General features: G+C 33.5%; 1 protein-coding gene across 5 annotated transcripts in view; it reads left to right on the plus strand.

Annotated features, from left to right (window-relative positions):
- Klhl4 (kelch like family member 4) overlaps nucleotides 1-13,273 on the plus strand; it is a 215,046-nt gene that overhangs the window by 178,037 nt on the left and 23,736 nt on the right. For all 5 annotated transcript variants that reach the window (XM_052171480.1, XM_052171477.1, XM_052171476.1 and 2 more), the window contains 3 exons: nucleotides 5,774-5,938; nucleotides 6,456-6,592; nucleotides 10,970-11,166. In XM_052171480.1, coding sequence (XP_052027440.1) covers nucleotides 5,774-5,938; nucleotides 6,456-6,592; nucleotides 10,970-11,166 — 499 coding nt within the window. The remainder of the gene's footprint in view (nucleotides 1-5,773; nucleotides 5,939-6,455; nucleotides 6,593-10,969; nucleotides 11,167-13,273) is intronic.

The raw sequence follows: 13,273 nt of genomic DNA on the forward strand, positions 1-13,273 counted from the left end.
GTGGCCACTGGGGGCCTCTACTGGGAGGAGAGGCCCTTGGCCCTTCCTGGGAAGGCTCCATGCCCCAGTGTACAGGAATGCCAGGGCAGTGGGGTGTGAATGGGTAGGTGGGTGGGGAAACAACCTCATAAAGACAGGGAGAGAGGAATGAGATAGTGGGTTTCTACAGGGGAAACAGGGAAAGGGGATAACATTTGAAATGCAAATACATAAAATATCCAGTAAAAAAGAGAAAGAAAATGTTTCTAGCAATCAACAACTAATAGAAGGCAATGGAGACGGACTACAGGGGAAGGTCTCTGCAGGAGAGTCAAGCTGGCTCCTCCATAAGATAAATACACACTTTACTACAGAGTGGAAGTGTGGTGAGAGGAGAGCCACCTGCCAGCAGACTGCTATAGTACTATGAGTCAGACTGGAGAGATATGGGGAGAGCATAATGAAAATCACCTACCTGAACCCTAGGACAGATAGCATGGCCATGGGGTTCCCTGGTAGGTGCTTTTGGATACAGGTGGCAGAATCAAAGAAATGGGAATGGGCTAAAAGGGAAGCAGAGAAGGTCCACAGAGAGGAGCAAAGTGGACTCTACACCAAGATTCAGTCAAGCTCCCAGGAGAGGAAGCATTTATATCATTGTCATTCCAAATTTGTAAGATAAAATTAATGATTAAAAATTAAAGTAAATTAAATAATTAGAGGAGAAAAGTATTAAAATATGGTAAGTTGTATGTAAAAATTATTTGTCCAACATAGCTTATACAATATATAGCTATGCTTTTATTGACCCCCTTATACTCCCCACCCATGTTACAAACGGCAGTTAGAGGATCATAAAGGAAAGAGAGTCTAATACTGTAGTTTCCATTATAATACCTGAGCTAGTAGTATAGTTTCTAAGATGAGGGTAAGTTAAAAGATAATCATGAGCTCCAGGAAATTACCAAGATGGAGTTATGAAAATGGGCTGATTTTGTTCATGGTAGCAGTGCCTTGCTTGATTGTTTCATTACATTTTCTCAAATAAGAATGACATATACATTAGATTTTGTTTCTTATTATAACTTAAGTTATATATGTACCATATTTAGGATGTTATACATCTGCATCATCATACATATATATCTACACATCTCTCCACGCACTAATTTCTTAAACTCATTGAACATCGACTTCTGTCCACTGAGGCGACTGCTTAGCTTCTAGTACTTAGATGAAATATTTTGCACTTATGTAGGGTTCAACTTCGTAGGACTTTAAAAATCTGTATGACAGAAATAAAATATATTTCAAGTCACTATATCTGTGCAAAAATCTGAAAGGATGTTTAAAGAAAATATTTTTTTCTTTAACCAAATTGTTGTAAAGGAAACTCAGGATAAAATGATATCTGCCCATAAAATTCCAAATGTCCACTCGTTTCCATTGAAAATGTTTCAATCTCTTAGTAACAACAAGTAGATACAGAATCCTCAATTTGCATATTAAAGTAAATTAAATAATTAGAGGAGAAAAGTATTAAAATATGGTAAGTTGTATGTAAAAATCTTGAACCAAAACTAGTAAACGTAGGCAGGGATCTGGTAGAGAAGTGAGTAAGCAAGATATGAGGGAGGGGGTGGAACAAGTAAACGCAATGAGAGTCAGAAAAGATATTTTATTTTTTGGTTTTTTGAGACAGGGTTTCTCTGTGTAGCCCTGGCTGTCCTAGAACTCACTCTGTAGACCAGGCTAGCCTCAAACTCAGAAATCCTCCTACTTCTGCCTCCCAAGTGCTGGGATTAAAGGCGTGTACCACCACTGCCTGGCTCAGAAAAGATATTAATATAAAAACAAATCAATTCAATGGAGAAATTATTTTTCAAAAATTGGTACAGGACATTCATAGAAAACTGAATGGTATTTTTCAGTTTTAATTTTATTCTTTGTCTTTTATTTATTTTTTACACTCCAGATTTTATCCTCCCTAGTCCACCCTCCAACTGTTCCACATGCCATACCTCCTCCTCACTCCCTGTCTCCATGAGGATGTCCCCCTACCCACCTCCCACCCCACCTGACCTCTAAGCTCCCTGCGGCCTCACGGTTCTTGAGGGTTAGGTGCATCATCTCTGAATGAACACAGACCCAGCAGTCCTCTGCTGTATGTGTGTATGGGACCTCATATCAGTTGGTGTATGCTTCCTGGCTGGTGGTCCAGTGTCTGAGAGATCTCGGGGGTCCAGGTTAACTGAGACTGCTGGTCCTCCTACAGGGTCACCCTTCTCCTCAGCTTTACCTTCTCCTCCCGTTTTAATCTTCAGTCCCTCTTTTTTCCATTTATTTATTTATTTATTTATTTATTCATTTATTTAGTTATTTTCACACTCCAGATTTTTACTCACACCCCGCCCCCCCCGTCCACCCTCTTACTTTTCCACATCCCATACCTCCTCCCCACCCCTGCCTCCACAAGGAAGATGTCCCTGCCCCCCAACCCCCACCACACTAAACTTCTAAACTCCCTGGGGCCACTAGTCTATTGAGAGTTGGGTGCATCTTCTCTAGATCAACCCAGACCTGGCAGTCCTCTGCTGTATATTGCTCACATTTCCCACCCACTCTCTCTCAATTTCATAGCCTTTTATTGATTATTATTCCTATATTAATATTTATGTGTGTATGCACAATTATATCCAACTGCAAACTGTTGAGTCACTTTTGTTCATGATGCATATGATTTTCAAGGCTTATACTACTGCTTTAGACAAGCAATAAGGGGCCTCCTCCACAGAAGAACCTTATCCTACTTATTCCAAGAAGTCATTAGTTGCCTATAGATGTTCCCCTCATGGTTGAAATTCTGCAAAAAAAAAAAAAATTCCCGTTCGTGTTAACATATCCATTGATAACATTTATTCTGGTTTAGTTTTTGGAGTCATTCCTAGGAGAGTCAGTTTCATAACTGGCAAAAGATATGATATATATATATATATATATATATATATATATATATATATATATATATATATATAACAGATATCAAAATTCCCACAAGAAAACATGTAGAAATGATTAACAACTTCAGTACACACACACACACACACACACACACACACACCTACACACAAAACAGTGAGAAAAGTTTATGAACACACTCTTATTTAGAGTAGCATTAAACACAATAAATATCATGGAAAAACCTTCTAAGGAGATAACTTCTACAATGAAACTTCATGTTTCTGGAGAAAGAGTTTGAGAAAGACCAGAAAATGGAAAAAAATACTTCATGTTCATAGATCAGTTAATGAATATTGTACAATGCAATCCTAATGAAAATACCCATTTTGATCAATGAAATTAAATAAAAGATCTAAACATGAGTTACTGATAAGTGCATTTGATATTTGACACAGAGGGAGAAAACATACAATAGAGAGATGATAACATCTTCACCAAATGGTTCTAAGAAAATGGTGTGCTCATATGTAGAATAATAAAATTAGAACCATTTCTATCACCCTATTCATAAATTAGATTCAAAATGGTCAAAAATATCAAATGGAAAATCAAAATGCTAAAAGTAGTAGAAGAAAGCATACACAGTCCATAAGATTTCTGAATTAAGTAATAAATTAAGGCCAACAATTGATAACTGAGACACCATAAAAGCAAAAATTAAACACTTCTATATAGTTCAGAAAACAAGTTAACAAACACAAAATTTGAGAGATTATTTGCCAGCAATACATTTGAAGGAGGATTAATATACGGAATACACAAAGAATTGAGAATAAAGTGTCAAGGAAACAAATGGCCCAATTAAAAAATGGTCTAGTGATCTAAAGAAAGAGCTCTCCACAGAATAGACTTTATGCTTTGTTTATTTTTGTTTGTTTGTTTTAATTATTTTTACTGAATACAGATTTTTTTCTAATTCTCTCATACAATATATCCCAACCACTGCACCCCCCATTACCTCAATGTGCTGACCACTTTCCCAGCTGGACACTCTCTTAGACTGAGGTATCCATCTATCCCCTTGATGAAGCTCATTCCTGCCCCTTTCTCTCTTTGTGTACATAGTGAAATATGCTAGGTGCCTACTGTGGGCTATCGAGCTCTTCAGACCCCATAGTTCCCTTATACAACTAATTACTGAAGGCTCTTTGTTTACTTGTATACTGAACTTCAGCAGCAGGCTCCAGGTTGTCCAGACATGGTTATTTTTGAGTCCACCTGTAGTCAACTTTATCAGTGTCATAAGTAGGTTGAGGATATGATAAAGGGTGCTGATTCTACAAAGAGTAAATAAAAAAAGTTGTGAATGCCCCCCCTTTAAGAGTGACTGAATAGGTAATACAAAGTGACTCTCTGTACACAGATCAAACATGTGGCCTTTTTGAATTTATAGAAATGCCTTAGTTCCTGTTGCCTGTACCAGAGAGAACTGGAAATGTCAAGTTGCATGTTGGCATTTGTTTGTATCTGGGGTCTGTATGAACAGAATTTTAACAAGTTATAAATTTTAATGAGTTAATCCAACTAGCAAACTTTAAAGCATCCACTAAATAGAAGCCTGTGTGATTCTGAAGGCATTTTCACTTTAACATGGACCAATATTTAAAATCAACTTTCATTATCCTTATAGTCAATTTATGTCCAATTATAGTCAATATATGTCAAAATGCTAAATATTGCAGAATGTATATTCATGATGGAAATATACATAGTTGTTTTCTTATACTGTTATATTACAAAAGAAGTTATATTACCTTTAAACTATAGTCATCAAGATTTTAAGGGCCAGAGGTCATAGATTATCCCAAGGAAACAGCTTCTTTAAGACACAAAATACTTGATTCATATATGAATTCAAATGGATTATGAGAGTATGTATAAAACCTGCACAGGTTCAAACCAGACAAAATACCAGCACTGAGAAGGGGAAATGAACATAAAATGTTACTTCTAATGAAACAGATACTTGAAATTGATAATTGTTGGGAAAAATAAAATCAGGCTTCTCCAGTGGAGGGTCACACTAGGGCAAGCTCCATGTCCAGGAGGACCAGGAGTAGTTGGCACCAACAAATAAATAATAACAAGAATAATGATAATAATACAGACCCAACGCTTTTCTCTGCTAATATTTTGGTTTTGCTTTTTATAGTTTTTTTCCTATTTTAAGTTTGTCTGTTTGTGTCTTTTCTTTTTGAGAGAGAGAGAGAGAGAGAGAGAGAGAGAGAGAGAGAGAGAGGGAGAGAATAGTTTGAAGAGTTTGGGGTTGTTTGGGGTTGGGTAGTAAGGAAGCAGGGGATAGATTTGGGAGGAGTTAGAGGAATGGAAAGAATATGATCAAATTATATTTTACAAAAAACTTTAAATGATTTTTAAAAAAAAAGTATTTCTGACATAAACTCCTACTACATAGAATTGAAAATATTCTTTTGAATTCAATGTAAAAACACTAAGGAAATAGCCCAAAATGGGGTGATATTTAACTTAATTAACTTTATAGACATAAATATTAGATTGATGCATACATAGTTATAGTTTTGTCCTGAATAAAAATTGTATGACTCTCTATTTTATTGGAAGTAGAATAGTTGAGGCAGTAATAATAGTGATGTTTTTATTATTAGAACACAAGTTTTAATGTAATTTACTCATTATGTTTTATATAGAAGTGATGACTAGGCTTTCACTAGATGTATACATATTCATTAGGAAAAATTTGAAATGTTTAAAAATGATATAATAAATTATATTCTCATCTTCACTTAACTTTCAGACAATATGTTGAGGAACCTGAACAAATGAATATCAGTTCTGAGGATAACTACCGTTCTCGAAACCATGCAGACTACACTCTCTGTAAAATGGAAAGCTATTTGAAAGAGAAAAAACTGTGTGATGTGCTACTTATTGCTGGACCTCTTAAAATCCCAGCTCACCGGTAAATACACTCATATACCTACAGGGCACAAGTATGAATAAGGAAGAATTGATAAACTGAGTATATATTGGGCCACTGGGGAATCATTTTCTACTTTGAAATATTCAAATGTTAATATTTTCTTGTCCGATATTTAATAGACACAAAGTTGGTGATTTTGATGATGATAAAATAATACAAACCCTAAAAAGGTCAGCCTACTTAATTTCCCTTTCTAACATCAGTGCAATTTAAAACTGTGATATTTTTACATTTGTTTTAAGACAGGGGCTTACTACATAACCCAGTCTGGCCCAGAATTTGTTATATATACCAGGCTCAACTGGAACTCACAGAATCTGCCTGGATCTGCCTCCCATATCCTGACGTTAAAGGCATGTGCAAACATGCCTGGCAATTTTAAACTTTTATGGAGAAAGTATACTGATAAGTTTTAATAATGTATTGGAAGCTCTACATGATTATTTGTGATACTGTTGAATAACAATAAGTATTGATTTAACCTTCCTATTCCTAGATTGGTTCTCAGTGCTGTGTCTGATTATTTTGCTGCAATGTTTACTAATGATGTGCTTGAAGCCAGACAAGAAGAGGTCAAAATGGAAGGAGTAGATCCAAATGCACTTAATTCTTTAGTGCAATATGCTTATACAGGTAAGCCCTCAATGTGTATTAACTAATATTAACTCTACATTATACAGCATGTGTTTCAATGTGCATTGACTGAAATTAATGCTACAAGAATGGAAAATATATGATATAGCAGTTAAATCACTTTCTCAAGGCAGTAAAAGAAAAAAAAAACGCAAAATGATATATTAATCACCATAATACAAATTATAAAGAGGATGCTGTTGAATATTACTACCATGAAAGCAGAGAGCTATTTTAACATAGAAATAGAAGAATGTATCTAGTATGGGTTAGCAGTACTGTTATTTTTTATTCTTTTTAATTATGCATATATTTTGGAGAGGCTGTGTGTCTTAGTGTAAGTGCCCCCAAGGGCTAAAAGAGATTATTGGATACTGGAGCTGAAGTTACAGCCAATTGTAAACTCTTCAACATGGATAATTCATCAAAACATTAGAACAGTTATAAGAACAAACATAGCATCTATCTGATTACAATTAATTAAAACTAGAAATCAACAAAATAGTCACAGAAAATATACAAACACATGGACATTTCATATCATAAATTATATGATTGTCACAGATAATCATGATGGAAATTAAAATATTTCTACATTCAAAGGAAAATGGAAACATAGCATATAAGAAATAGTAAGAAAAATGGAGCAGTTCAAAGAACAAATTTTCACTACATGTCTACATTAAAAAGTTAATCTTAAATAAGTAATTTAATGTACATTGTTGATATCACAATTCACTTGAAATTTTTGTGATCAGAAAACAATAATTAAGATCAGGAAAGACATTAATTAGATAGATAAGAATAATACACTATAAAGGATCAATGAAATAGAGTTTGGTGTTTAAAAACAAGAATTGACAAATGGGACCTTATAAAATTGCAAAGCTTCTGTAAGGCAAAGGACACTGTCAATAGAACAAAATGGCAATCAACAGATTGGGAAAAGATCTTTAAAAACCCTACATCCTATAGAGGGCTAATATCCAATATATACAAAGAACTCAATAAATTAGACTCCAAAAGACCCAAATAACCTTATTAAAAATGGGGTACAGAGCTAAATAAACAATTCTCAACTGAAAAATACCAGATCACTGAGAAACACCTAAAGAAATGTTCAACATCCTTAATCATCAGGGAAATGCAAATCAAAACAACCCTGAGATCCTCAAACCAGTCAGAATGGCTAAGATCAAAAACTCAGGGGACAGCAAATGCCTGTGAGGATGTGGAGAAAGAAGAACACTCCTCTATTGCTGGTGGGAATGCAAGCTTGTAAAACCACTGTGGAAATCAGTTTGGCAGTTACTCAAAAAATTGGACACAGCACTACCTCAGGACCCAGCTATACCACTCCTGATCATATACCCAGAAGATGCTTCAAAATGTAGTAAGGACACATGCTCCACCATGTTCATAGCAGACTTATTTCTAATAGCCAGAAGCTGGAAAAATCCTAGATGTCCCTCAGTGGAGGAATGGATACAAAAAATGTATTACATTTACACAATTTACTCAGCTATTAAAAACAATGAATTCATGAAATTCTTAGGCAAATGTATGGAGCTAAAAATATCATTCTGAGTGAGGTAATCCAATCACAAAAGAACAAACATGGTATGCACTCACTGATAAATGGATATTAACCCAAAAGCTCGGAATACCCAAGATCCAACTCACAGACCACATGAAGCTCAAGATGAAGGAAGACCAAAGTGTGGATACTTTGGTCCTTATTGGAAAATGGATCAAAATACCCATGCTCACAGTTAACCAATAGAATGAGCATAGGGTCCCCAATGGAGGGAGCTAGAGAAAGGACCCATGGATCTGAAGAGGTTTACAGCCCCATAGGAGGAACAATAATATGTACCAACCAGTATCCTCAGAGCTGCCAGGGACTAAACGGCCAATCAAAGAGTACACATGGAGGGACATATGGATCCAGCTACAAATGTAACCGAAGATGACCATTTCAGATATCAAAGAGATGAGAGGCCATGATCCTGTGAAGGCTCCAGTCCCCAGAATAAGGGAATTCAAGTCAGGAAATTGGAGGGGATAAGCAGGGAGAGGGGGGGAAATGATAAGGGGTTTTTGGAAGGGTAACACGGAAAGGGAAAAGGGGATTCCATTTGAATTATAAATATAGCAAATATCTAATAAAAATTTTTAAAAAGTAAACAAGTTCAGTAGTTGTAAAGAGGAAATGGAGACCATATCAGTAGATACCAATCAAATTCTGAGAATCATTAGAGTATATTTAAAAACATATATTTCAATAAATTGGAAAATATAAAGGATATAGGTTAATTTATAAACGCACAAAAGTTACCAAAATTCTCTCAACATAATGTGAAAAAAATCAAAACCTTTTGCAATCTCAAACAAGTATTGACATTGATAAAATAAAAGCACTAAAAATAACAATTTACATAACCCAAACCCTACTGCATTCACTATTGAATTTAAGGAAATACAAAGAACCAAGATTCTTGCATGATTTTACCAAATATAAAGAAAAGGAATTCTACTAAACTCATTATATGAAAAGTGTTATGCAAATAAATACCAAAGTGGAATACACACATAAAATAAAAATCATAGGCCAAACTTCATGATGAACATGAATGCAAAAAGTCTCAATAAAATTTCAAGTTCACCCACACATAAAAATGTCAATTGCCATGATAAAGTTGACACAAGAGAAGAATGAAAAATATGAATATTTATAACTTGTTTAAAAGTATAGTAGATTATTTAGATACATAATATGGGCTGTTATTTGGCAAGGAAGCATATGCACTGACAGATGCCCTGATAACAATGAAGTTTTAAATATAACACTACTTGATGGAAACCTACTGCAAAAGACCATTTTTTTCAAAAGGTTCTATAGGTGAAAGAATTTAGGGAAATTGGCTATTTAAAAATAGCCTGTCCTTGAGGATGATAAGGAATTTTTGTTATATGATCTCTACCCAAAGATGTCAAAAATCTATTAAAACTTTTGAGGTATATATAGGGATGTTATTAATTTTAATTTTTGTTGGAACTTCTAAAATTGAGAAATATAGTATTAGATGTTGAATTACATCTTTAACTGCTTTTTTGTTTTTGTAGAGGCCATTACTGTGCGTGAATAAGTGTCTACTGTAACATGACAATCTACTATATATATATAGTAGACAGGACAATCTACTTTATATATATATATATATATATATATATATATGTATGTAAACATACATACACACACACACACATACACACATATATATAGGATATGCTTATAACTCTTGTTTTATGATACACTAGCAGTAATCTTTTAAATCCTAATTAAAGAAATAAGACAAGCAAATGTGTATATGTACTGAGCACATCTACTATATTATAGTTTGAAATAAATCAAGCAAATACTAATGCATATTACTCTTTTATTTATGGAATGCATTTACTTTTTTGTTACTATAGAAACAATATAATAATTTTTAGAATGAAAAACTTTTAAGAACAATACTGTATATGTAAATCATTTAAAACAATGTTGATACCTTCTGTAACTTGACTAAAATTAAGCAACATAAGGATATAATTTATTTAGGAATGTTTAGAATAAGGTATCAATAATGCTTGTTAAAACATAATGGATAGAGGATTATAAACTGTGATTTAAATTGCTTGTGATAACATCGCATGTGCCAAATGCCAAAATGTCAATGCAAATGAGCAGTTTTCATTTGTAAACTCTTCGCAATATTTTCTTTATTTTGAGACAGTATCAGAGGAAATTCTGAGCATAGTTCTCAGGCTAAGGTAACCTTATCATATAATAAATGTACAAATATAAAGAGATAAAAATAAGTGTATGTATCTTGTTTATCAAGCTCTATGCCCCTACAAAAATGGACCATATACCATATGCCCAATTTTATCTTTAGAAAATATGACATTGCATTTCTTAACTCATAATGTGAGGTTTACCAGATTCATTTATATATGAATAACAATTTAAATTTGTATAAAAGCAAAGTGGTGGTCTTATGTATATATGTATAAATTATGAAATGATTAATATAAAATTGAAATAATGCTTTATGTCACAAGAAAATACCCAATTGCCATTAGTTACAACATTCACTATTGATTTACTATAGTCATTTTGTATAATCTTCTCTGATGGCTTTTTCCTCATTTGCATGTGCACAAAAACTCCTTTGTATTTCTCAGTATTAAACTACATTCCTACTGAAGTTACTGAACATTAAAAGGTATAGATGCCATCTATATATGAAACAATAAAATGTCACATAACATGTAGATGCACTATTTTATGTGATGTGTAATTATTCTTCACTAATTCAAACCATTCAGGTATGCTGCAACTGAGAGAAGACACCATTGAAAATTTGCTGTCTGCAGCCTGTCTCTTACAACTGACTCAGGTCATTGATGTCTGCTGCAATTTTCTCATAAAGCAGCTTCATCCTTCAAACTGCCTAGGGATTCGCTCATTTGGAGATGCCCAGGGCTGTATGGAGCTTCAGAATGTGGCACATAAGTATACCATGGTAAAATTGTTTGTTTAAAATTAATTTATTGCAAAAATATATACTTTTTTCATTTAAAACTGAAAACCTATATAAGCTTGCATAGTTCTCAGATAAGTTGTACATAATATATATTAGAAAAACTTTTTATTTAGCTGAATAATAATCACATTTTCTTCTCAGATCTAAAAATATATTATCTTTAAACTTCACAAAATTAAAATATTGCTAATATTAAATTGAATAGCTCTGTATTTCTAATTGAATCTACAGTACTGAAAACATTACCTCACTGACTTCTTGCAGAATTATCAATTTATTTTGTAATATTGTACAAATTAGGATTTCTATTAAAATTAAACATTACTCAGTTTGAAAAAGTGCTAGGACTGTGGATACAGATCAGATGGTAGGTTATTTGCCTAGATTTCCAACATCCTGCGTTCAACTTACAGCTCTTTCATAAACTGATCATGGTGGCTAATATCTGCATTCAAGCCTGTATTCTAGAGGCAGGAGGATCAGTAGTTCTTTGTCATCCTCTGCTCACAAAGAGAAGCCGGAGACCACCCTGGGATACTTTAGATTCTGTCTCAGAAAAGAAAAGGAGACCAAAAGAAAGATGAAATAGCAACATATCAAGATTAGTAAAACAAATGATTTTATTGAATTGGTTTTATATCTTAGAAAAACTTTGTCATTTAGTTCAAAGCAATTTTCAGTTTGTTCATTGAATTTTCTAAATCTCTCTTGATTCTACCAAGTTAGACTGAATCAAGTAAATATGTCAGTAGATTGTAATTACTTAGAATTTGTACAGAATAAAATCATGTATATTTAATTAAACAACACCTGGATGAAATATAGACTAGAGAGGGTCAATGAAAGTGAACATTGAGCACAAAGTATAAATCTTTACCGTGTTTACTAATGCTTCCCTGATACAAAGAAAATGAGCTATTTAACCTCTAAAGCAGATAACAAGAGAGATGGATATATTTAATACATTATCCCAAAATAAATACTTTGAACAAATGAAATTGCTCCAGTCATCTGAAAATTTTAAAAGAGGCAATTGTATACTATAGAACACAATAGATGACTGAACGTAGAATTATTCAATACAAGTAACACTTTTTAGGACATATATTTTTCATAAAAATTAGCACATAGAATTTGAAATCTCTAATTTTTTTGTGTGAAAATATTCTTCTTCATTCATTCCCCATGCCCACCAGCTCATTGCCCAGAATTCAAAGTTTCAAATAGAACCTTGAAACAATAGCAATGTGTGGAGAATCACATTATCACAGATTGACATTTTACAATGTGTTAGTCACGCTATTTATATTCCTGTATCCTAAATACAGTTGCCATATAATCTAAACGAACAGCAGTTATGTAAGTCAAAGGTTAATCCTACCATAAAAGCCAAACACGAAAACTTCCTGTTAAATTGCTTAAATTTTTGAACTAAGTATTAACAGTTTCCTGTCTGGTATCTTGCTCTTGCAGACAAAATACATTCTGATAAACAACTTGAATTATTTTTTGCTGCTCAAAACAAACTTGTCTTCCTTTTTGCATTGTGCTATTCAAACTGAGTGTCAAAGCAGGATGTCCATAAAAATGCAATAGTGCTTTGGCCCTTAATACTCATTCCAATAATATTAGCATCTATTCTGAATACAATCGAATTAGAATAAAAATTTTCTTCTTGTGGTACTTTTTACAGTTCTGTATCAACAGGAATAGAATGCAAATAATTAATTTCTATGAATATTGGTAGACAATGTAGGTATTCAAGTATGGTAGACATGCAATATTATAAAAATAGGTATTACATTCTATGAGATTATTATAGCTTTTGCTGGACCTTACAGCCAGAGTAAATAACACACTTTGAAGATACTTTAGAATTAAGACTGCTGTCCTACTGTGTACTCAAGCCTGATTTTAATAGAACAATGTGACAACCAACCTTACTTCCTTTGGATTTTGCATATAATCGACTTTTACAATGTAAGATAATGCATACTTCAAAACTGAGGTTCTCTATTGTCCCATGCCTCTGATTCAGACTACCCCTTTACACTATTTACTGAGAGCACTAAAAACAGAAGCTAAA

The sequence above is a fragment of the Apodemus sylvaticus genome, chromosome X (genome assembly GCF_947179515.1).
Source record: "Apodemus sylvaticus chromosome X, mApoSyl1.1, whole genome shotgun sequence".
NCBI lineage: Eukaryota > Metazoa > Chordata > Mammalia > Rodentia > Muridae > Apodemus > Apodemus sylvaticus.